Raw genomic sequence first — 27448 nt, 5'->3', positions numbered from 1 at the left:
AAATAAGTAAACTGGATATTAAATATAAAGCAGAAATTTTTCATTCACTAGGGTTCCTTGCATCTATTCAGTTCCTTGGAGATGAGGCCAGCTACAGTAAGTCTGGTCTGAAGTGGTGTATCCTGTAATCCCAGTGTAGGAGACCTCAGAAGGGTCCAGCTGGTTGCACATACTCAGTCCATGCCTAAAACAGACTGATAACACTGAATTATGATAAAAATGTTGAAGCAGGAAGCAAAGGAGGACATGTGTGCCTGTAAGTAATCTGGGGAAGAGCTGCTCGCTAGGGCATGTAGCGACTGGATGAGGGGTAATGGTTTTAAACTAGAAAAGGGTAGATTTAGGTTGGATATTAGGAAAAAATTTTTCAATATAAGGGCGGTAGATCACTGGAACAGGTTGCCCAGAGAGGTGGTGGAGGCCTCATCCCTGGAGATACTGAAGGTCAGACTTGATGGGCCTCTGAGCAACTTGATCTAGTAACATTGTCCCTGCTTACTGCAGTGGGATTGGACTGGATGATCTTTAAAGGTCCCTTCCAACCCAATACATTCTATGATTCATAAATATAGGAAGTGACTACTGTGCATCATGGAGTGCATGCTCTTGTCTGCGCTATCCTACATTTTTCTATCAAATAACTAATTTGAGAGAATCAACTACACTAGTGACAAGAAGGAGATAATCACATAGAAGTTTCCCAGGTTTTTGAAAAAATCATAGGGAAAGTAAGATGTCTCCTGGAGGCCCCCAGAGCCGCTCTTCAGTTTGCCCCTCTCTTTACTAACTATGCACTGAGCCTGGGCCCCTATGGTAGAAGCTCCAAACCATATGTCAATCACTTTCTAAATATGCATTGCAACAGCTGAGTGAAGCACTCAAGAGGAGACCATATGGCCCCTAAGAAATCTGCCCAAAATCATGTAAGAAGCCGTCAGTATAACCAAGAATAAAAGTGGGTACACATGAGCTTCTCCCTGTTTCTTTGGCTATATTTCCATCCTTAAAATTCTTGTAAATTTATCCTGAACTCCAACAAAGAAAAAATATTACATACCTGTGTTGGAATGCAGTCAGAGGAACAGCCAGAATATGGACAAAACTCACATCATTTTTAAAAAGAATAAACCCAACTCATTTTAAAAAGTATTTATTTGTTGCTCTTTTACAAGAGCAGAACATCAGTGTGATCTATTCTGTTTCAGTGGTTAGTGAACTGCAAGACAGGGTAATTACACTGGATAAAGTCTATGGAAGCATGGAAAACAATGTATCAAAAGCAGAACAGTTCTTATTTTGCATATCTGATCTTAATCAGAGCAGTATACACTTCCTCTGAAGTGTATCAAATTCAGCATGAAAGTAATTACATGGCAAACTCATTACTTTCTTCAATTTATAAAAAGTACTGTGATACTGACATAGCAAAATTCTAACATCTACATCGTTTGCAGCAAAATACTGAAAAAATGCAAAGGAAAATCTTGCCCAAAATGAGTATGTTTTTGTTTTGTCAAGTTCCTTGCAGCTTGAAAAGCAGATTCAGTTAACATATTCTATCTTTAAAAGATGTTTCAAATACTCTCAGAAATTTTGACAGCAGGCTAAAAATTATTGAGCAGAAATGGTTTATGGAGGGACCTACAAGGTTGCCAAAGTAGCAAAGCAAACATTATTCATTTCCTGTTTCCAACCATTTGGTTGAATGTCCTCCGCCTCTTTGAGATGAGAATCTCCTCAGTCTCCTAGATGTGAGGGACGGAAAACTGGGCCTTTACTCTCAGGAGTTGGTACTAATCATGCTGACTAGTCTTCAGTTTACATAACCAGCCAACCACTGTACTACACCTGTACTAAACCACCACTACAACAAGCATGCCAACACAACAAGATCCTCTCCAGTCAGGTGCTGACAGCCTGTGCTCTACCAGTGATGTCAAGCTCCACATCTGTCAGAGAGTTTCCAGATGTTAACAGGGTTTCCGGATCACAGAGGCAGAGTGACCCTTCCCGGCAGTGAAGTTTCCCCAGCCTGATAACCATACTATAAGACAGGAATATAAATCCAATCAACTGTTCACACTGCAAGCGTCATGAAAGAAAAACAGAATGTAGGCTGCCTACAAAAATCACAAAGAACCAAAAGGTTAAATAGCTGTGTGAGTAGTGAACGACTTCATCTGCTGGCTCAAGACAGTGTTCCTGTAAAGAAACAGACTTACACCTGCTTTCCACATCTTGCAGGTAAAACATTTTTTTATACTATGCATTACATCTGTATGTGTCGTCAATATATTCCAAAACTGGTTACCAGAATGTATAAGAAATTAAATATTATTAAGCATATGAAAAACATCTGCATTGCTCTGTCTGTGAGGAAAAAACATTTAGCGTGACAGAATCAGAAAATCTGAATTAAAATTAGAGGATAATTAGGAACTGCACAAGAAAAAAATCATATCTATATTAACCCTTCAAAACCTCACATGCAAAATGTTTAATAACTAAAAAAGTTAAAAGCTGGAATCTTTAGAATGAACATATGAATGCCAATATTTTTCCTTGGCTGAAATGGAAACTCACCTCTTCATATACTTTCCTGGCATTGCTGTTATCTCCTATCAATAGGTAACCAACACCAAGGTCATTCTTGAATGAAGTATCACTGGGAAACAGCTGAACTAATTTCTGTAGAGTAATCAGGGAACCTCTCATGCGACCTAAGTTAATTGAACAAGACTTAATTACAACTACAGATATGAGTAACAGTAGTGAGGCACTTACACAACACCTAAGAAAACACAAATCAGAGCCAGGTGTTTCACTGTGACCAATGATCAAATCAGAGAACTTCAGAGAAACTTGTACAGATTTGAGTATATTCAGCTACTTGGTTGGGCTGAAGCCATAGAAGGAATATTTCAGGAAATCACTGCGAATGAGTATCACGCAGTGTTATGGTAGCCTCTAGTGGAGACTCCTTCACATTGTCACAGTAACAACGTTATTTAATCTCCGGTTGCCCTTTCATACACAGAAGACAAAGTGCTTGACAGAACTCAGTAAACTTATCAAAGTAAACTTAGTCTTAATCGATTAAGTGATTAAACACATTTTTAGTGTTAAGCCATAGTTCTACTATATTTCTATTAATAAATTAATCATGCTTTAAATGCTTAAAATTAAATTACATTCCTTGACTTCGTAGATGAGGTCTTCCTGAGAAACATCAAAACAAATTGAGATTAAAATCCAACACGTGGGATCCAAAACTCTTCTTCACCAAAGTTGACTGTGCCTCATATTCTAATCAGCACTTCTTGTACATCACAGAACTGAGATTTAAACTTCCAGATGTTATCCCTTAGTTCAATTACTTTCTTCTCTATGTTTACTGAAAGCTTATTCTGGGTCTGTTTACTCTGTGCATGCTATTAATTTCCTCATGATTTCCTTCAGCTTCTGTAGAAAAAGAAGAACATTTTCTCCTTTCTCTGTCAGTATTTATTTTAATCACCTTTCATCATAGCTTCTCACAGCACCTTGTGCACTGTTGTCTACAGGCACAGTTATCATACAAGCAACTACACACACTAGTTCCCTAGAAATAATTTTAAGAATTTAAAAATATTTTTTCATAAGCATTGAAGAGATTAGGAATGAAAAGTCAATGGAATTGGCGCTTTTAAGTCCTTAGTCATCTTTTGACAGGCTGGCTCACAGAATGTCCATAATTTTTACACCATCCTCAAATCTTACCAAGAAACTGCTGCCTGTCAGCTTCTCGTTTCAAGCTCAGTTTTATCAGATCTGATGGGACATTTGGCAGAGTAACCACCTCATCATAGGTGTTGATAGCTTTCTGCAGTATCTCGTTACTTCTCATTTTCTCAGCTAAATCATCTTCAGACTAGAAAGAATCACAAAACCATTATTAGAACACATGATAGTTCATTAGTTTTAAAAATAACTTTGTTTTCTTAAAAGGCAAACTATGCAATTGTTACATTATGTGAATAATTTTAGAATTATCTTTATATAATTTTGACATAATAATGGAAAACTTATTTGGTTGTGCTTCATGGTAAGGAAGATTAGAGATACTGTAAATTCTGGTTTCCTGCAAACTTTTTGAAAGCATAAGTACATGCAAATTTGCACCTAAAACATGCATTAACACAGACTTTTGGTTAATATTTGTAGAAGTCATAATTTCTGCTTTTGAAAATAAATTAAGCAATCTGTTCTAATAACCATACAATCATAGAATGGTATGGGTTGGAAGAGACCTTAAAGATCATCTAGTTTGTGAAGCCTCACACCAGCAGCAATATACAGATCAAAACACACCAACAAGTATTTCTTTCATATATTCTGACAAATTTATTTACACTCAGATAACTAATTAGAAATCGGTTTTAGTCTTGCATATATTGACAGAATATCTACCCTACAAATCTTTCAGAACTTAGATTTTTAATCAAGTTCAAGAGCAGACCAAAGGATATACAAGATCTCTACTGTGAAATTGCTTCAGCAAAGCCAATGGAAGCTACGACTGATTTCACCTGTTTCCACAGCTGAAAAAAATTAGACTATCCCTCAAATGCTGAATTTTTAAACCATGACTTTGAATTGGTTATACAAATGCACGCATTCTCATGTGTTTAATACATTCCTCCCCAAAACATATTTTTATTAGCTTTTATTTTATTTTTTTTATGAGTTTTTATTAGTTCTTTGTCAGTTAGCAGAGCAAGGTGTAGGTGCTTCAAAAGCACTGCAGGTGCAGTAGCTCTTATTGGTCTTTCTAAATTCACTGTTGTTTCAAACACACATTAATAGAAGCAGTTTCAGCTGTGCTAACTGCATATGTTGTAGTAAGTAGTTAATATCTGGAATCTTTTTGCACTTCTGTCCTTTACTTTTCCTCTTGAGCTACTTCGAAACTGAATATGGGAAATACCAAACAATATGGTTACTCAGTCAGTTGATCAGTTGGTTTCAGAGATAACTTCAGAAATCAGTTTGAAGAAATTATTCTTCTGATGTACATTCACTAGGAAATCTGCTTTTTCCTTTTTTGAGGGAATTGAAGGGCAAAGATTAGTAAAAGATACATAAGCAAGAGGCAAAAACTGTCAGTGTAAAATCTGCATACATTCAGCAGTACAGATGCTATAAATCAAATAAGAAGGTTTAATATATAGCTATTCTTCTTTTCAGCCTTAAAGATGTTAATGATTTCTGTAGAATGTTTTTCATGTTGTCTGAGTGTAGCTCCAGAAACCACATCAGGAATTGCTCATATTTCTGAAAACCACTTCTAATTATGAAAACTTTTGCAGAATTTTTGGAAAAACAGTTGCATTTTAAAGCTATTAAAAGATTCAGAGAAAGGAATGCTCATTTCTTCTGGGAAATTGAAGCTACAAAATTAGCTTGTACTGTTGGTTCATGGTTCATAGAAAGGGAGAAGTACACTCTTGTGAATTCCTGGCCTTTACCCTTACCCTTCTCTGCAGTTTTACCTTTAGTTAGTGATGAGAGATAGCAAATTTGAATGCATTATGTTGGTATAAATACCCATTTCAAAGTAACATGGTGTTACAATGTAAATGCTAAGAATAATCCATCTGTCAGTGGAGCCCATGATTTTCCCAGTCCTTCAAACAGCTTCAACGTACACATACAGGATTCAATAAATTGTCCTTGGTCATGTTAATATGAGCATTCAGTGAAAAGACTTGTATGAGACTACAAAGGCTACTAAAAATGGATACTAATTTATAGTCGGTTTTATAAACTCCCATAAAGTGTATGCTAATTATGACTTCAGGTCTTGGTGTGTAGGACCTTTTAAGCAGTACTGAAGTAGTAGATTGCGAATAAATTGCTGTAAAGGTACATATGAAGTTGTATCACTGTGGGGGGAATGCTGAATGGGAATAAGCTTCACAGCTGGCTTCAGTGACCCGTTCCACTCCCTAAAAGTAGTGAGCTACTGAGGAGGCAGGAAGCATATTCTCTTAGATATAATGAGTAGATTCATAAAAAGGTAAATATTAAAAGTGTAACTTAACAGAGTTAAGTGCATCACATGAATGAACCAAAGTGGTCTCCTGTAAGAAGGTATATTAGACTATCTGTCGCATAGAGCACTGAAGTATTTGGTCCACTGTGTATCAAGTGTTCGTGTTTTTTGGATAATTGTGGCTTTGGTTTAAGCACAACTGTTATTAACTAAATGAAAACTGGTTAAAACTCCAAGTGACTCATTAATTGTATAACTACACAATTCCCTTCTACAGTGCAGGTTTCACTTTGCTCATCTTGATTAACAGGAGTTCAAGCAGTCTTTTATTACACCTAGTGCAATGGGATTATCCTGCTATTTATGAAAATATGAGGATTATTCTCTTCTGAGACACCCCAACATGGCTCAGAAGTATTACGAATGCAGAGCTTATTTTCCGATGCTTTCTCTTTTTTTGGACGAGAATACCTGAAACAGAACTCACTTGTCAGAAAAGGCTAATTAAGCTTTCATGTCTACAAATTTGGGTTCTTTATCCTTTAACATTCTCTCTATAAAACCTCAAAATCTCTTTCCTTCCCTATTACTACTAAGCAAAAAGCAGCATTTAGCCCAGAACTGACTGATGTGCTCATTTACCAGCTGCAGTAAACAGTATGTAACAACTAAATTCTGTCTGTTGTTCCCACACTAGGACATTAGTTGGAATTTATCTCTTACTGTTCATCTGACAGTTCTCATGAGATCTACAGGATATATCTTATTTTTGTGTTATTTACAATACTTCCACAAGACTAAAGTTAGACAAAAGCTCCCAAAGTAATTGGGGAAGAATAGAGGACTGAAACAGATACAATATGACAGATCACCTTTTTTTTTTTCCTTAAGAAACATCTATAAAATTAAAAATTAAGTCTGACTGGGATTTAGAACTCTATTTAAAAAAAAAATATTTATTTTCTCTTTTTTAACGTTTATGGCTTTTTTTAGTACCTGTGCTTTCCCGTATCTTGCTCGAGGACTCTGTGGATATCGATTCACTAATGCTTCAAAGGCCCTTAGAGCTTCTTCAACTTTTCCCTGGAAAGCAGAGGTATTTATCAGCAATCCTATCTAATAAAAACACTGAAGGATGCATGGTCTAATCACACATTATTTCCCCCAGCTAAAAAAAAACAAAAACAAACCAAAAAAAATGCAGACTCAATCAACAGTTTTCACCCACATTTTTGTTAGGATTGCTAGCTTATTTAAGAGAAATTAGTTGTAATTATTTCTGAAACAGTGTTATCCACTTCCTATGGTTAAAATGAATAGCTTTGGGTTTATTTTCCTTGCTTTCCTTCTGTTGACTGGAAAAAAGTGCTGAGATTACAATAACCTGTCTACATCAAGATTTAAAGATTCTGTTGCTTATAACAAAAGCCAAACTGAATGTAACAGAAAACAGAGGTGAAGTTCTAGACATATGTGGAAATTTCCCCTTTGCATACCTCGCATGACCAGCAGTATTGTAACTATGGTTCTTCTAGGGGAAATACTATGGACCTATCCACAGGTCTGTGGCTGTTTCCTCCAAATGTTCTAATAACCATGTCCCTCAGGACACCTCACACGTGCTCTGTGTCTCTTCTGTGTCCCATAAAAAGTCTGAATGTAGCTATGGTATTCTCATGATTGATGCTGACTTGCAAGTAAGGATGAGAGTTGAGAACCAGCTGCACTGTTAAAACAGGAGCTAAGCACTGCTCAGCAAAATTTGGCACCAGATCTTGCTGCCATTTCCAACACTTCCAGCTCTATAAACATGAGTGGATTATTATACACAGCTGTCTTGCTATGTTCACATATTACACATGGTTTGTTACTAAATTTATCCTGTTTCCTACAAGACAAGCATCATTGTCTGCAACTCACCAAGACACAGAGGTAGGAAAAAGAGTCACCCAACTGACCTTATAGGCTCATCAAAAGTTTCTGTTATACCTTTCTCTGATCAAGCAATTGTTTAAATAACAAGAAGCATGAAAATGCTTTTTATTTTTGTATTCTAGCACATAAATAAGGTTCCTAGTGAAGAGCAGCAGCTGAGGCAGCCTGAGGCTAGTGCTCTCTGAGTAGTAGCTCTTCTGCCCCATCACAGACCCACAGGATCTTTGGCACTGCATGGATGGCAATGTAAATCTAAATCTGCACAGCCTTCTGCAAATCAAGAATAATCCTACACCTGCAGTGATTAAAATGGTTTTTATTGTACTGTACTGAAAATGGTGTATCTTGTTGCTCAGACATCTCAAATCAAAGTGCTAGGGCTGTCTGTGGGGCATATCAGAATTTTTGTAAGATTTACATTTCATTTCTAACAGTCACATAGTCTTGCTTCATTATTTAATCTCGCATTTGGTAAAGGGACACCTTTGCAATGGTCTTGTTTTCCGAATCATTTAAATAAAGGAATAAAATTGGAAGTTATCAGAGATTACTGAAGAGGTTTTGTTTATTGTTGAGAGGTTTTTTTGTCTGTTTTTCATAGTCAAGTTACTAAATTTCAAACAACCAAAATGGATTAACTGATGTTAAGGTCCTGCTGCCACTAGTGAGAAGCAGGAACAACTACTTTGTGCTGTAAGCAGCTGCACAGCAGCAGAGAGACTCACAGGACACAGGCAGAATCCTAACAAACAATGTCCATGACAAAGATTGGCAACTGATGCTCAGGAAGCACATGAACACTTACTGAGACATCCATATTAACATGCTTATATTGCCCAAGTTCTTTGATAACAGTTGATTTTGGTACTTAAATGGACAACCATGATAGGACTGAACTAACTCCATTTCATGTGATTAATTGAAGCATCTTTTTGATTATAAGTATTCAACAGTTAAGATACATATTTTCAAGATTAAAGGTGAACAAACACACATGAACAGACAAATGCTTACATTCAATATTAAATATTATTATTAAAAAATTAAAGAAACTATCTAGCAAAAATGAAACTTGAAGAGCAAACATGCACTCAATATTTAATTTTATGAAGTTCATTTCAAAAGAGTTATCTAAAAGTAATTCTCTCTTATTCTAAGCTAATTTTTATTGTATTCATTTTTGTCCACTATTTACAGTCCTGAGTGAAAAATTCAAAACTTACTTTTTTACGTAATTTTTCTGCAGCATCTAGTTCAGCTTTAATGGTCTTATCAAACTTGTTCAAGAGCTTTGGCTTCTTCTTCTTTTTAGCTGGAGAGATTTAAAAAACACATAGTTCATTACTGCTTTCATATTTCACAGCAATTGATTGGAGCAACCTTTAAAGACAATACTGTACCGAAAAAGTGCATTATTTTCAAATAAGGCAGTTTCAAAATACACTCAAGAGAAATCGGTTTCTTCCTTATTACAATCACAAACTTCTAAGAAAAAGCAATCTTCAGTCATTCAAACAAAATAACTCTGAGTCAAATTTTTGATAAAGTATTTTTCACCTCATAGTCAAGAGGTTTTTTTCCAAATGGTTCAGTTGACGTGGAAGAACAGAGAGAACTGTTATTTTTCCACATTTATATGGTATTATGAAAAATATCATTACCAGAACATGTTAATAATTTCTAAGGTACCTACATACGTCTACTTCTTCATCAAAAACACATTTTAAAAGTTGATAGAAATCATAGTTAGTCAGGGTAGGAGAGACTCAAAAAGTCGTGTCGTCAAACTTCTTGCTAAAAATGGGTTCAACACCAAAATGTCTGATCAAGACCTCTTTAAGTGATCAAGTTTTCACAGCTGAGCAAGCTATCACATGACAGCAGAGCAGCAGCACTATGTAGCAAACTGGTCTTGAAGTAAATTGTGTAAAGTAAATTGCATCTGAAGCACATTGAAGTAGATTGTGTCAATTTAAATATCTATTTATTTCATAGCAGTTCACTCTTAAACAATGTCTATTTGGCTGCATTAAATATACTAGATGTTAGAAAAATGCAAATACACTACTGAAGGATACGACAGCTGATAACTGCTTTTCTCCACATTTGCAGCAGCTAAACTTTGGTTTTGCAATTGAATTAAAAAAAAAACCAACAAACTTACCTGACACAAAGGGAAATATATATTGGCTGATATACACAACTAGTAGTTTTGTATCTGTAATTAGCAGCACATATTTTTGCTTTAATTATGCATTATGGGTTTTTTTCCCCTCTATGGACAGTAAGTCATTGATAGCATGAAAAGTAGTAAAATCGTTCTTTTCCTTGTAGAAGTTTAAAAAGGGAATGTCATAATCGGTATGCATAAAGTTAAACTCAAACACTATACAGATTACCATCACAAGATTTCTGCAATGCTGTTGCAAGTATTTTGGGTAACTGTTACAAGGTATTTTTACTAATCATGGTTTATTATGCTTCCCAAGTCCTTGGGTGCACTGTTTAGGGATGACAAGAGCCAGCACATGCTACTGGAAGCTGTGCTCATGATTCATTAAATGATTCTTTCTTTCTGAGACTCTGATCCTGCACAGAGCTTTAGGCAGACAAATCACTTCATCTGCAATAAACCACAGAGAAAGACAAACACCTTAGTTACTGTGTCCAGCTCTGGGGCCTGCAACATAAGAAGGATGTGGACCTGCTGGAGCAAGTCCAGAGGAGGGCCATGAAGATGATTAGAAGGCTGGAGCACCTCTCCTGTGAAGACAAGCTGAGTTGGGGTTGTTCAGTCTGGAGATGAGGGTGGATGCCCCCTCCCTGGAAATGTTCAAGGCCAGGCTGGACAGGGCTTTGGGCAACCTCGTCTCGTGGGAGGTGTCCCTGCTCATGGCAGGGGGGTCGGACTGGGTGATCTTTAAGGTCCCTTCCAACCCAAACCATTCTATGAAAATGCTAAACTAATACTAAACCCATCTAAGCATTAAAGGATCTCATGAGTCTGAACTGCTTCTGTACGAGATAAAAAAAATCCAGCAAACATTGACAACCTTTGATTCTTTCCATGTAAGTCTTGTACTGTCATGTTCAACACTGAATTCAGCTCTACAAGTGAAGAGTTGTTCTTATATTGCTTTCCAGGGGCAAGGGGGAATAGAATTTAAGCAGGATTGAAGATATCAATCCATTTATTCAATTTATTTTTCACAAAGGTCTTATGAAGCTTTAAATATAAAAATGTATTAAGATCTATAGAGGAAAAGTACTAAAGAAGCAGTGCATTAGGATTATTATATCCTTGTTGATCCTTCTTATAATAGAAATGACTGTAATTTTTCAAGGCATTAGGTACCAAGAAGGTAAGAAGGAAAAAAACTGTCTGACATACAGGAGTTTACTCCTTTTTCAGGATAAACCACCAAATAACATACTTTCATGTATCGGTTTTGGTCCCCTAAACACTTCAGAGTTTCATTGCATCCTATGACTTGAAATCAAGAATTTATACTCAAGCACACAATAATGCGTTTAAGGAATGTAGTTATCATTAAACTGTACTGACCAAAGAGATGCTTTGCCTTTTTTAAAAAATATAATGATACAGATTATTTACTTGTATTTTGATCATTCCCCATAGATTATAGAATAGAAATGCATTTCAGGCTGTGGCCAACTCCAGACGTGCTATGATTTACTTAAATATTAATTTCATAGGAAATGGATGTCTCCACTGCATTTTCTTATAGTTAATTATGATAATGACTAAGCAGCACAGCACTGGCTCTGTTCCAAGTGATCATACCCCTTGTATCCAGCAGAACCCACAACAACAGCTCTTATCACAAAAGCAAGGATCCCTCCACACTCAAGACCTTGAGTTCACAGTCACTAGCAGGTATGGTCAGAAGTTTCTGACATAAAGTCACTGGGCCTGAAAAGAACAATCTGCAACATGCAAACAGTTTGCTGGGTTTTGTGTTTTTTTTTTAAATTTTGCTGTTGTTGTTAGTTTTGTTTCTTTCTTTCTTTTCTAAAACAATGCCAGCTCAGTTTTTCAAGAAACCATCACTATTTCTAAGTCCTGGCTTGTTCGTCAGTAGGTGTGGATGAACCCAGAAGCATCAGCCCAAGGAGCCAATCAAGCAACCTTGAGGACTTTTTAGGTTGGTTGAGCTCACAGCTGTTTCATGAAACTGTCATTCGTTTTTAGGTGGAAAACTGAGGCATTTCACAGTTCCTCTGGGCACATAATCTGGGAGCTCCCAGCTGGACATCACCACCAAACACTCGGTTTGTTCCTGCGCTCTCAGTAGGAGGCTGCACATACAAGAAATTAGGTAAACCACAACTGAAGTGCAATTGTCAGTTCCTGCCGTAGCATGAATCAAAATCTTTATCTAAGACTGGCCAGTTACACAGAAACTGTGTATTCAGCAAGAGAGGACAGCTATTTGCCAGTTTTCTAACTTCCAATATTCACAGAAAGACATACAGTCATTTGGTCCTTCTTAAATTCAGCGCAGTTCCTTCAAGGCAATGGAAAGAAGCTTTCTCATCCAGCGTAACTGAAACGCTTACTGCTTGCATGTCAGTGTTTCCCTAGTGCCTTTGAGTGTACCAGGAGATGGGACAGAAATCTCAGGTGAAAAAGTGAATTAAAATCTTACAAGTCTGTGGCACAAAGATTAAAGGCATCTTTCCTCTTATATCTGACTTTGGTGATGTGTTGGAAGAACCTTTTTGCCACTCTCCATTACAAAAAAGTATTATCCTCCCCTTTTCAGTACAAATATATATCAGCTCTAGACCAGCAGGAGATCAATATGAAAAGTTGGAAAGAAGCCGTTAACATAAATATTATTCAGCTGCTAGGCACCAATATAACACAGTAAACATTATATAATGAGCAATCATTTTTATATCCCATCCGACTCCTATGCTAAAGGATTCACCAGGGAGCTTTCAGTGTAACCATCAAGCATTCCTCTATATTAACCAGATAGCCTGCTATTTCCCTGCAGGGGTATTTTAATAAATTATCCATTGCCTCCTTCTAGTGTAATAATCTTTTAGCAGATGTGACCCAATATATTTAATTCAATGTTACAAAGAACTTAACTTCTCTGTTTTCAGAGAGGAAAAAAATATGTAATTTCTTTTCAGTGACTTACAGATTTCACCATGTAGCTGAAGTAATGCATGGTCACACAACTGCTACGGTGATTTGTAGTCCAAATCTGGTTGAGCATTAAAATGGCAATAATTCTTCTGTATATCATAGTATGGTCTTGCAAGGAGAATACCGAGGATTTTCAGTAACAGCCTTGTATGTAAGGATAGCCTTTCTATCTAGGATTGCTGAAGACTGCCTCAGAGAAAACAGTTTCCACTATCAAAGCAGCAAGCTAGGATGAAGTGTTGTAAGAGACTCCATGCTAGCCCTTTCTATTGGAGACTAAACAATGGTCCTGTATAACTAAGCAGAACACAAGGCCCGATATTGGTGTAACATGCCAAGTAAGTGAATTATGTTTATGCCATAAGTGCATCTGAACCAATTACACGAAGTAACAAGGAAAAAAAAACATATGGGAAAAAAGAGAGTGATGACTAGTATATAGCAAAAAATGTAATCTTTTTAATAAGTCCAAAGCAATACAGAACAAACTGTTAAAAATATTATATCAGAAATAGGTAGTAATAATACTTCTGTAATGGAGTAAATGAATCATCTTTAGCCTCCACAGAAGGAAAAAAAAAACCAAAAACAAACAAAACCAAACCAAATGGTCAGCTCTTCATTTCACATTTTCATCCGAAAATCAAAACAATCAGCAAGGCTAAGGAAACCTCATTCTCCTAAAACAGCGAACATGGCTGACATGACTGGTTGGACATCAGCCTGATATCTTAAAGCAGTTAATACTTCATTAGCCAGAATTGGACAAAAGCCCCATAATTTAAAAAAAATCTGGATTATCTTTCATGGCTAATACACTTTTTTTATTCTAAAGATACAACATGCACTTGGCATTTTAACAGATGGCAAGTTACTTTTAAGTGGGTCTCTGATACTGTCTACACTGACAACTAGACTTCAACTACACTAGACTTCAACTAGTTGTTTGATCTGAAAAGATAATTTAAAGGATGGGGTACCTTTAGCACAACATACAGTGTGAATTGTTGACATACCCTGAGCCTCTGATCAAAAGATACATGTACAGTTTTGTTCCTGAGCAAACTAAGTGGGAGATAACAACATGCTGCTATTAAAAATGCCAGAACAACTAGTATTTATCTCTAAAAACCAGTGTGCACTTTTACACAACACAAATCATCTCTCACTCCTGTGCCTTGTAAAAAGTTGGGAGCAGATCTCCTACAATTCTGTGATTTTATTCTGACACAACAGACACATCAGGAAGAAATCTCAGTGAGGACTAGCTCAGGCAGTTTTTCACCTGTTCTTTCTGACTCTTTCTCCATATTTTGCTCTCAGTACTGATTACTCCCTTTCCTAAGCCCTGTGCTCCCTTTCTTATGTTCAAGAGCCTAGGAAAAGTGGTGGAGTGGGAGGGTGGGCTTACCTGCTGTACTGGAGCTGGCACCTTGGACCTATCCTGTGCATTGGTAGTGATTACTGTCATTCTGGTTGGCCTAACTTGGAGGTCCTGTAGGAAGGGTGCCTTCCACAGAGGCTAAACTGTCTTAACGTTTGGAAACTAATGTTGTAGGATTTGTAGTCTATGGAGAGGGACAGTAGCCTCCTCTGTGAATATGAGTCCATATTACAGTATTAGCACACGTATTTCCGGTTGAACATGTCTTCTTACAAAGTTTCTATTTCATCAGAAATGGCTAGATGAAAACATCACAATCTCTCTGAGGGCATGGGGAGAGAACATGGGGACAGAAAGACCCAGCTTCTTATGTAACAAACCACCTCATGAGTGGGCTTTAGCTCTTGTCATTAAATTATTTATTTATTTATTCCTATTATTCCTATTCCATTAATAAGGTCAAGGGAGCCATCTCCAGTGGCTTCCTCTATCTTGGATCTGCTACTATTGGCATGCAAAACAAAGCAGCTAGGACTCTGACTTTTAGTTAATTACTTCGTAATGCATAAGGATTCAAGATAAACCATGGTCTTCAAAGCCACCTTGAGGATGTCTGGTCACGAGTTCTTGAATTGAAAACTACACTAGAACAATCCTGCTGCACTGACTGTATGTTGTGCTTACCACTAGCAAATAAGTTTTTTAAATTGAGTATTAAATGAAGGCTTTATAAATGTAGAGGTTATAACTATATAATGACATCTCCTTATTTCTCTCCCATGTTACAAATAGACAAATGGGAGGTGCCATCTCTAAACCTAATCTGAAACAAAACCCTCCTTATGTGATGCAGATGGCACCAGGTTAGGTGGATCTGCTTGAGGGTAGGAAGGCTCTGCAGAGGGACCTGGATAGGCTGAATCAATGGGCTGAGGCCAGTTGTATGAGCTTCAACAAGGTCAAGTGCCGAGTCCTGCACTTGGGTCACAACAACCCCATGCAACGCTACAGGCCTGAGGAAGAGTGGCTGGAAAGCTGCCCAGCAGAAAGGGACCTGGGGGTGTTAACCAACAGCCAGCTGAACACGAGTCAGCAGAGTGCCCAGGTGGCCAAGAAGGCCAACGGCCTCCTGGCCTGTATCAGGAATAGTATAGCCAGCAGATTAGAGAAGTGGGACAATCATCCCACTGTACTCAGCACTCACTACACCTTGAGTACTGTGTTCAGTTTTGGGCATCGCAGTGTAAGAAAGACATTGAGGTGCTAGTGAAAGGTCTTGAGAACAGGTCTTATGAGGGGCTTGGGGTTGTTTAGTCTGAAGAAAAGGAGGCTGAGGAGAGACCTTATCGCTCTCTACAGCTACCTGAAAGGAGGTTGTAGAGAGGTGGGTGTGGATCTCTTCTCGCAAGTTACAAGTGACAAGAGGAAATGGCGTTAAGTTACACCAGGGGAGGTTTAGGTTAGGCATTAGGAAAAACTTCTACACTGAAAGTATTATCAAAGACTGGAATAGGCTACCAGGGAAGTGGTTGAATCACCATCTCTGGATTTATTTAAAAGCTATCTAGATGTGGTGCTCAGGGACATGGTTTAGAAGGGGGCATGGTACAGTCAGTTAATGGTTGGACTTGTTGATCTTAAAGGTCTTTTCCAGCCACAATGATTCTGTGACTGTATTCTATCATTCTATGCAGTTTCATGGTAACTCACAGTGAAGGCTCCTCCTATCAGTTCTCCACCTTAAACTGTCAGAATCTAAAGAAGACATTTCCAGCGAAGCCATAGGCTTTTTTTCCTAAACATTCTCCTACCCCCTGCTGTGATACAAATTCAGTAATAATCTTCTTGGCAACTTGTGGATGGGCAACTTAAAAGACAATGGTAAGCAGATCCTGATGATCATGGCCTGTAAAGTTTTCCAGTGAATTTTGTGACCTGTTTTACTAATTCCCCATACCCCTTCCCTGAAATACTCCAGTCTTCCAAGTTTCACAGTTTCAGTTATGAGCTGAAAAACATACACATATATTAGTAGACCAACTACTTATACCTGGAATCCAAAATTTGCTCAAGTAACTGTCATCCCTCCTCATACTAAGCCCATATCATTATCCAAATTAATTTTTGAAATTGTGCTGCCTCTCAGTGCGTGCTTGAATGAGAATTTGATGATGATGAGAAACTCCTGTCATTGTCCTGTTGTTTGGGAAGCTCATTAGGTAAAATACAGATAGTGTAAGTGATCTTCTTGTTTTACAGGCCTCTATAAATGATAACTTAGAAGGTATAAAAACACATAACTGCATCTAGACAATTTAAAGCCAGTAGTACTACAATAATTAAAAGATCTTTCTAAACTGTACTGGTAGAACAGGCAAAACCTCTATAATCAACTTATCTGGGGAAGCAATCAGACAATAAAAACTGAAGCATTTTAAGGGACTAATAAAGCTGAGGAATCTAATGACTATAATAAATCTTGAGCTGTGGTTATTCCAGAACAATTGGCCTTGCAGTAAAAAGTATTCTACAGGGTTTACTGTGTGAAATTACTGTTGGTTGGTTAGATGTTGATCAGAAGAAACAATTACGGAATGATAATTTTATTTTTGGTGTGTATTTCCAACATTCACCTCTCCTTCTCATCATGAAGTCTTTAGGCTTCATTCAAAGGCTAGAATCAAGCAACTCTTTGACAAGACCAGAAATAAATTTCTTCATTGACTTTCTGTACAAAACCACACACTAATATTCTGATGTCCTATACATTTAGTTCAGCATGGTGTTAAGCAGCAGTTTTGGTCTTTAAGACCACTTCTTCTATGAAACACAATATTGGTCATTCTGCCCACAGCTCATATTTGATTGTTATGGTTTAAGGATTAACAGCCTGAAAGGGAAGGACAGGTGGTGTCTGTAGGAACCTGGGGGGTCAGAGATCAGTACTGTACCCTCCCCTTTCTGGCCACAGTCTATAAACAATGGAGGAGGCCTGAGGTTTTCGCGGGCTTTTTCCTGGTTTCCTGGGCTGCTTCCTGTTGCATCTCGGGACGGCTGGGCCTACCTTCACGTGCTCAGCAGCATCCACCACCATCCACTCCCTGGCACCATCATGGTCTCTGGTGATGAGTCACAGCGGCCGCAAGGCAGCTTGGACACTTCCACTCGGGACTACTGGGATCGGGTTTTGTATATAGTTAAATATCCTTTATCCCTTATTAATTCCCTTTTCCCTTTCCCCTGTTGTTTTTCATTAAACTCGTTATAGTCTTAACTTCCAACCTTGTGTGAAGCATCTTTTTCTCTATTCTCCTTTTTTTAATCCTCCCCTGGGAGGGTAGGGGACAATAGAGAGAAAATCCTGCTCCCTGTGGTTGCTCTGAGCCTTAAACGGAGACTGATGCAGGCTACAATTAAATATGTAAGTAAATCAATAGGTAGTATGTATACCCTTAAAATCAGAGCTTGCAAGGGTGGAAGTCAGCCCACCTAACTTGAGGTGGAGGTGAGCTAAGCGTGTGCACTCTTTCTACAGTTAGTGGAGCTCAGATTAAGGATCTCAATGGAGTTTAGGGGACAACTCATCTCACCCAACAGCAAAAACCTACACTTAGCCAGAAGAGCAGCACTTTAGCCTTCACAGGATATATATGTTAGATCTCTACTGGTACCACAGTAGGATCCTACATATCCCATTCAAATGTAAATACCTTGAGTAAAGCAAGCTAAACGTAGACTCTGGTATCAGAGTGACATTTGCAGGGCCACTTGTGGGTTGGCGTTGCCCTAAGTTGGCTTATACCAGCTATAACATTATTAGTTATTATTATATTACCTCTGCAACATAACCGAGTGCTCCAACCAAATGGCATTCATTTTCACTTTAACGTTTTATCAGTTTTGAAAAGTGAAAATTACAATTATAATTACCTATGCTGATGTTCAGTGCATGACAGAAACAGTCATTGCAGAAAATTACTGTTCCGGGTTTTTTTATCCATTCTTCACCAATATAAATTAATGGTCAATATACGCCAATATAAGCCAAAGTAGAAAAACGAAGCTCCTCACTTAAATTTATGTGATCAAAAGCAACTGAAATAACTTCATATGGAAAGACGTCTTATGGATGTGGTATATATGCCCTGGACTGTACTATCTGTGAAATATTTTTAAAAATTATTTCTCAGATTCACCTGAAACACCCATCCCATTTAAAGTACTTGTGTAAAGTATAAAAATCTGATCACATTTTTATGGAGAAGACAAAAAAAAAAATCCTTCTCAATTAAATGTAACAGAGAAAACTTGAAGTATTACACTACAAAGTAGTGCACTTGAAGTAGTACACTACAAATGCATTTAGTTTCTGTTTCTTTAGAGGATTTTCCATTGTCAGAATCTTAAAGAATCCCTAAATCCAAGGCAAACATGACTCTACAAATTTCGAACTACTTAGATATTTGAGTTTTCTACATATATCAGACAGTAACAGTACAGTATTTCAAAAAATACCTCTCTTTACCAATGCCACTTTACTGCTGCATCTTATTAGGGTTATTTGCAATAAATCAATTTAACAGGACTTTAAAATGACTTTTTACGGCTAGGATATCTATAGCTACACACTTTTATAGCAAGTAAAATCTTAAATAGCTCAAACTATGAAAACTTAAAGCAGTTAAACAAAATTCAACTCGTATGAAAACCACATAAGCAAGTTGAGCTATAAACAAATTTCATTAAAAAAAATGCAGGGTTGCTTTTCCTGCAAACATTTATCAATTTAACTTGGAAAATGAAACCAGCCCTTTTTCCAATTTATGGAAATCGCGTAATTTGCAATGGCAGGACTCAGCAGAAGCATTTATGTCATTGCTTAGTGTTCAAAAAGAAACAAAAACACACAGCACTTAGTGTACAAAAGGAAAGTGGCTGCACCTTGTCATACTTCCAACTAATAAATTTGTTTAATAGTTCTGGTTAATAACGTTGCATTATAGTAAATCTGTAAATTTTCATTTTCTTAAACAAGTTGGTATTTTTACCTATGAGTGCTTTTTACCTATACCCATACATAAACGTATGCCATTTTATTCTACTGTTTTAACAGGTCAATAAAACTGGCACATAATAGTGTTCGTTTTGGTTTTTTTCTGCCATCATGTAAAGCAGTGCAGTAAGGTATTTCCTGCCAAATCTGTCGTTTTATAAACAAAAATGTGGCTATAACTGCCTTGCTTTCTAAGTAAACTGGCTAATAGTTTTTAAATGTAACGTCTACATTTGACATATTTAATATAAATAAAATGTTTAAAGTTTACCAGTGCTAGAAACTTGTATTTAAAATACAAAGATACAAAATGAAACCAAATAAACCCTTACCAAAAGATCATAAAAGTGGCATTGCTAAGTACTCCGAGAGTCACTGAATCCTCTTTCTTCCACCTGGAAGTAGTGATGGAGCTGCTTAGGGCAGGCACTCATCTTTAGGCATACCCAAGTGAAAAGGATGCAGACACAGGCCCTGAGGCTTTTGTGTGCTGTCAGCTACAGTGTGTACCCCTGAGGGGGTATACCTGGAGCTGAGGAGCACTGATTTCAGTGCCACCTGTCTCCTCAGGCACAGAAGGCAGTGCCGAACCTGGATTTTGGGGCAGTGCTGAACCAGTGCTGGGCAGCCCACATTGCCTCTCCCCACAAATACTCAAGGAACCTGGTGAAGCTGTGACCTCTGGAGTCCTAAACTAGGAGTACAACATTTAATATTTTACTTCTGAAACAGCAGAAGTTTTTAACAGTAGCCTGTGACAACATGAGGGGAATACATTGCTTTCGGCTTCTGCAATGACTGTATATTTACTTACAAAAGCAGATGCTCTCTGGATGTTTATTTAAATTGAGTTTATCTACCTAAGATGTACAGAAGCCAAGCTTTAATACTGTTTAATCTGATTTAAATCAGCCCTCCCAGAAAGAGCATGCTTTTGAATTCCAGAACAATAGAATGTTACTTTCAGACTTACCTATTTCTGTTCTGTCTTGTTCAGTTTCTCTTTCACTTTTCCCTAGAATATTAAAAATATAATTTCAATGAAATACATTTATGTTAGCGGTTTATTATAAGAAAGAGATACAATAAAATAACAACTTATACTCAAAACATAATTGGGTCAACAGGAATTTCTTGTTTAATTTTTATTTTTTAAAGTAACCACGGATTGTTGTCTGAACTATAGTTACATAAAAGGTCTTTCTCTGCAGATGCTTCAAATAGTACATAATTGCTTCTGTTACAAAATATTTCATAAGCTTTTCCTGTTAGATATTTGGTAAATTTTAGTGATACACACTTACAATGCAAGCTATTCTGCAAGAAGAGTTGTTCACTAATTAAACTCTTGGGAACACTAGCTTAATATATATATACACATACACACATACACACACACACGCGCACACACACACACATATATAGTTAATTAAAACGTAAACCACATGATAATCAATTTGGAACCTAAGTCTCATTTTCAGAAGTGACTTGGGCACTTAGAAGCTTTTGTCTTACTTCAAATTTTAAAATAATTTAACCCAGGTGTTTTGTAAACATCTGAATGCACAGGCAAATATTAAATAAGCACAAGACAGTCTATAGCAAAAGACGGATCACATACTGTACCAAAATCATGGACATGTATGTTCCGAAGGTGGTACATACAGAGACAGGCTTGTCCTCTCCTCCTTTTCTCCTCTCTAAGCACTTTCTGATCCTGCTCTACTCTGTAACTTCTAAAACATCTTGCCTTACAATTTTAACATTATCATTCTGTTTCAAATTTCACCCCAGTAAGCTTCCAATATCTCCTCCCAATAAAGTTAATAGAGAATATTAAAAAGAGAGGCCAGTTGGCTTTTTAGTTAGTTATTTTCCTAACATAGACTCTATAATTTTTAGGTATTCTTATATACAGAAAAAAACATTTTCTTTAATTTCTAAGTTAATCGGTGACATCTTGTCAGAATATTCAATCTTCACAGTCTATTTAAACTGACTGCTCAGAAGTATTATATTGTGAATAAAATACACCTTGTAAAAAAGGCTGAAACCATTTCTTTTTTCATGGAGAAACTGGAGAAGTTATGTGCACACATGAAATTAAATTATTTCATATTCTGATTTCACCCTTTACTACAAAGCTGACAACTGCTAACACTGAACATGCAGACAGTATGACTTTATTTTTATCTTCAGCAGTAGTCACAATGAGTATTAACTTGATTATGACATGGCAAATTAAACAAACATGGTCACATTGAAAGTCATTAACCTCTTCAAGTACATCATAACATCCAGATTGTCAATTAAAGAAATTACAAAAATATCTATACAAAGGCAGTTATGTACTATAGGATAACTCAGAGAAGGAATATTATTACTGTAACAGTAGTACTTATTAATGAAATCATTGTTCAGTACTTGCTAAAATACCAATTTTTTTTTCAATTTTTGCATCTACCACACAATAAATAAAATAGCTATGTCCACCTGTATGTCATCAGAAATGCTGTATTTTAAAGAGTAATAACACAGTTCCAGATGAGACACAGAATCGTTTAGATACTCATACTACCTTTTTTTTTTTTTTTTTACCAACCTAAAGTACACAAACAATTCATTACAGGATGGTAAAGTATGATACAGCAGGCTAATTAGCCACCCATTTCCCCTGTATCTTTTCCCTTACCAGCAACACAGATATTCTCACCTGACCTCTTCTCTCTAACTCCTTCTAGGCCGCTCAGCGACCCTCTTCCACCCATCTTAGACATCCATGTTATTTCTGCAACTTCTTTTCCATCACAGGAAGCACAAAGTAGGAACCCATCACTCTAAAGCCTGCTCCTATCTCCATTTCTTGTCTAACTTCAGATTTCTTTATTGCTCACACAACATAAAACCTACAGTTCTCTATACCCACTTACGTACTAGGATCAATTCTCCAAATACCCTTCTCCAGCTTCTTTCAACCTCTGTTTTGCTAAATTGGTTGCCATTGATTTCACCAAGGCCTCTCCAATGATCTTAAGTACTCCAGCTTCTCCTTCTAGGTAGGTGCTTTTGAAATTCATCACAACTTGATCTTGTTAGCTCTGAAGATCTTATTTCTTTCATCTCTCACCACACTTAACTATGAATTCACTTCAGCATCATATTCAGCCCATACTTTTTTTCTCTCCACACTGATCCCTACCTCACTACGATGGTGCAAATGGTTTTAATTATGCTATTTCTGACAAAAAAAATAAAAATGCACTGTCTCAAAGACAGAGATATGATAGCAAATCTTGAGACTATTTTGTCATCAACTTGGGGCCTATGAGAAAGATGGGGACAATCTTTTTAGCAGGGCCTCTTGCGATAGGACAAGGAGTAACAGTTCTAAACCACAGGAGGTTAGAGATATACACTACATATAAGAAAGAAATTTTTTACAATGAGGGTGGAGAAACACTGGAACAGTTTGCCCAGAGAGATGGTAGAAGCCCCAACCCTGGAAACATTCAAGACATTCTTGCTAGACTTCTGATTTAAAGTTTGGGCCATAACCTAGATTATTTCTCTATGAAAGATAGATACCATAATTCCTACACACATCCGCATTTATTAAAGTGTGTTACCTCATCCATTTTAAGTTACAAACAGAAATTATGTATGATGGGAAACATTCAGGCCAAACTGGTTGAAGAATAGCTTATACTCCAAAAAAACAAGGGCCTTATAGAAGACACAGACATTAATTTCCTTCAAATAATACCAACCAGAAATAGCAATAATTTCTACTTACTCTATTTCTTCCTCCTTGTAAATACTACTTTCAAATATATTTTTAAACATTCAAAATTATTACTTTGAAAAATAATAATATTAATTAGTGGCTGAGGCAAATATTTATCCCCATAGTTAGTATCTACTATATTTTTGAAAAAATAATGACACTAGAAAGACAAAGATATTCTTCTGTGTTTTATTGCAGCCAAACATTAAAACAGATTAAATATACATTTCTTTTAATAGTCCTCTTGACCTTGCTCAGCTTGGCATATTTTTGTAAACACGAAGCACGTAAAAATCACATACTCAGTTACAAAATACTTAAAATTTGATCACAGCATAATACACTCTCACAGTCCCATAATTCTACAAATAGGCTGCCACTGTTATATAAAAGTCCTCCATTCACCATTCCAAAATTATTCCCAAGCTTCCTCACAAAATATGGCTTTGTAAAAATTATTGCTCTGCAATTCACAATCACAGGTAATTTTACTAGAATATCCCATCCCAAACCACATCACAGTCTAAGAGTATTATTGCTTTCCTGAAAAGTCTAAAGAAATCAGTTTGGGACATTTTCTGTGTTTGCTGATCAGATGTAACTCTCACTTCTGTGGAGTCTTACTGAAATCTCAAACAAAAAAGGCAAGCATATACGATGCCCCTTTAGCTATAAATGTAAGCAACTAAAAACCTGACTTCCAAACAGTGTTACAGAAATTTAAAATCTCCCTGTCAACCAAAAGGCAACCACTGTTAGGGCTACCAATTTGATTATTCTCATTAAAAATGTATCCTACTTTATTTCTTCTAAGCTCCTATATCAGACTTGGCAATTTCCTAAAATCACAGCAATTATTCCTGAGCCAAAAAGGAACACATGCAAAATGTCAAAGAATAAAATATGTCTTCATAATTGTGGAACAGCAGCACAGAACAGGTAAAAAGTACACCTGTTACATTAAAATTCTAAATCACTTGAAGTCTAAACTTCAGACGTACCATTTACAACAGCATTTAAGATTACAGATCTTAAATTTTGACACCCTGTTTTTCTTAAGGTTGGAATTTCCAAAGCTTTTACTTTTTAAAATAAAATTTACAGGTCAAGTATTTGTACAAATTTGACCTTTTAAATAATTCATTGAATATAAGGGTTACTAAATTCAGCTTTGACATCATTATCTTGGTAGGCAAAATAAAATAATTTTACTGAACTCAACCTGATTCTGGCAACTCAGTTTTGTTCCAATCTGTACTGACTCTCGGCCAGGCTATTATGTAGTTTCTAGACCTTTTTGCTTTAAAAATCAAACGTGCATAAATAAAAACTTCTAATTCACACAAAGGGTTTCTGAAAAAAGTAATTTAGTAATCTGCCCTTTTACTAACATGAACGAAAAATACACATTTTTAAATGTTAGCCTATTTTAAAAATCACCTCAAATTCATGTAGCATAACTGTTGACATAATATCAGTGCAAAGAGATACAAGTCAAACTTCACAGCATAGTGTGCGCCTGATTAGTGTTTTCAATAAAATGCAGTTAGGCTGTATGCTATATCAGCAGTTATAAAAAAAATTAAAAATTCATATTATTATATGTTTCAGTTGACCAAACTGCTCTGTACATACTGTATGAATCCACAACAAAAGATATATATTAAAATCTGAAAAAATGTACTTGCTGCTACGTTATAAATAGAATATTAACAATTGCTTGAACAGCACATATGAAATGCAGCTCAAAGTTGCAACTCTGTCACAAACACAGAAGAAAAATAATGAATTCAATAAACTTGACCAAAAAAAACCAACCAACAACCCAACAGACAGGAATGTAAATTAAACATCCAAGTGTTAAAAAAGCTTACTAAAATGACAGTTGGCTACTACCCATTTACAATGTCTTAGTGTTCGTTCCCCAAACCCTGAACTGCTCAGTAATTACATCATAAGATCTATTACAACCATCTGCTCCCCTTTTGTAGCGTATGGTTAGGGCTGGTCCTCCTGATGTAGGGACTTTTCTTTTGAAGCTTTAAGTATCTGAAAAAATAAGGGGAAATCTATATTAAAGGACCAACCAAAACACAACTTACTCTAAAACAAAGCAAAAAAAAATCTTAAATGCTAAAAAAAATGCAACTTTGTATCAGACTAAATAACTTTGAGAAAGCTACCATATCTAGGAGCTATCATAATGAATATACACAAAGTTGCTGTCTACGGTGGGAAATAAAAACTTTTAAATATTTATCCAAGCAGTAATTTTTTTCACAGCATATGGCACTTTATTTACCTTGTAAAGGAAATATAGGCCATGTCACAAATACATTAGAACAAATTAATTTTTTAAATTTTTTATTTTCTTTTTAAAGTTAAGGACACATACAACTGGGAAAGAGGAGCCAGGGAATGAGGAAGGGTCAAAGTAGTGGAAACTTGTCTACACGAGAGGGATTTCAGTGGTTGGTAAAATAAATGTTGATAATAAAATGTCAAAGACACAAGACAAAATGGAGGGGGGGAGAAACAACCCTTAGATATTTTAAATCTGAACATATACAAGAAGGATCAAAATCCAAGTACAGATTAAAGTATGTCTCCAATAAGTACCACTATCACAAACGCTGCAACTTATGTGCCAGTGTAGAACAGGACTAGTGAAAAATCCTAAGTGACTACTATTTCAAGCTGGCCTATCATACCACTCAAGTGCATTAGTTTACAAAAATACAGATACCTAAAGATGCAGTTGCCTAACAGTATTTTTTCATTATATGTAGAAGGCCATGCTGGAGCAGGCTCCTGGCAGGACCTGGGGCCCTGTGGAGAGGAGTTCACACTGGAGCAAGATTTCTGGCAGGACTTGTGATCCCATGGGAGACCCACAGAGGAGCAGTCTGTTACTAAAGGACTGCACCCCATGGAAAGGACCCGCGCTGGAGCAGTTTGTGAAGAACAGCAGTCTGTGGGAAGGACTCAGTGTTGGAGAAGTTCATGAACTGTCTCCCGTGAATGAGATCCCACGCTGGAGCAAGGGAAGAGAGTGAGCAGGAAGCAGCAGCAGAGACGTGTGACGAACTGACTGCAACCCTAATTCCCTGTCCTTCTGTGCCACATAGGGGGATAAGGCAGAGGCATCAGGAGTGAAGTTGAGCCTGGGAAGGTATTTTAAGATTTCCTTTTCTTTCTTATTTTATTTTTACTCTGATTTGACTGGTAATAAAATAAATTAATTTCCCAAGTCAAGTCTGTTTGGCCCGTAATGGTAATTGCTGAGTTACTTCCCTGTCCTTATCCTGACCCATGAGCCTTTTGTTGTATTTTCTCTCTTGTCCAGCTGAGGAGGGGAAGTGATAGAGCAGCTTGGTCTGCACCTGGTATGCAGCTAAGGTCAACCCCCCACAGAGGTAAAGATCAAACTGCTCCTAAAGTGCCACCATGCTTCAAATGAAGTTGCATGAATGTATACTACCTAAGATTAAGGACTCTGTAGTGACACTTCTGAGTATCTTTTATACCACCTGAAGTTACATTTACTGCATAAATAAATACATTCTTTGTAGCTGTAAAGAGTGCACATACGTACATAGGTGTTCTTCATTCAAAAGAGAGCTCTTGACTGCCTCTGGTACAATGACATGTAATACCATTATTGCTGAAGTAGCAGGAAATACTAGCTTTGAATGTCTGATGAAATGAAATCACATGAACAAAGGAGAAATTACTCTGATAACCAAAAACTTTTGTAATGAATCCTCCATCACAAAAAAAAATCATCACAGAGTATTTACCAAAGATGAAATTGTGAGAAAAGTGTTGCCTTCAAACTGAGATTTTCACATCCAAAAAAGGCAGTAAATGTATGTAATAGTAGGAAAAAATAATAATTTAATACTAATAAGTAAACTACTGATCAGGAATAAATATTTTATGTCCACTGTTTCTTTTCACAATTTTCAGAGGTCGCCATCTCTGATGTTATTTAAAAGATGTGCAGATGTGGCACTTAGGGACATGGTTTAGTGGTGGACTTGGCAGTGTTAGGTTTATGGTGGGACTCTATAATC

At 36.7% G+C, this 27448-nt stretch overlaps 1 protein-coding gene across 1 annotated transcript in view; it reads right to left on the bottom strand.

Annotated features, from left to right (window-relative positions):
* ASPH (aspartate beta-hydroxylase) overlaps window positions 1-27448 on the bottom strand; it is a 74644-nt gene that overhangs the window by 22893 nt on the left and 24303 nt on the right. The window contains exons 14-18 of the mRNA XM_010180361.1: window positions 20562-20603; window positions 9193-9281; window positions 7031-7117; window positions 3760-3910; window positions 2584-2720 (exon numbers count right to left, since the gene is read on the bottom strand). Of these exons, the coding sequence (XP_010178663.1) occupies window positions 2584-2720; window positions 3760-3910; window positions 7031-7117; window positions 9193-9281; window positions 20562-20603 (506 nt within the window). The remainder of the gene's footprint in view (window positions 1-2583; window positions 2721-3759; window positions 3911-7030; window positions 7118-9192; window positions 9282-20561; window positions 20604-27448) is intronic.

This window comes from Mesitornis unicolor, unplaced genomic scaffold (genome assembly GCF_000695765.1).
Source record: "Mesitornis unicolor isolate BGI_N332 unplaced genomic scaffold, ASM69576v1 scaffold4713, whole genome shotgun sequence".
Taxonomy (NCBI): domain Eukaryota; kingdom Metazoa; phylum Chordata; class Aves; order Mesitornithiformes; family Mesitornithidae; genus Mesitornis; species Mesitornis unicolor.
This window is presented reverse-complemented; position numbering and strand designations above follow the sequence as displayed.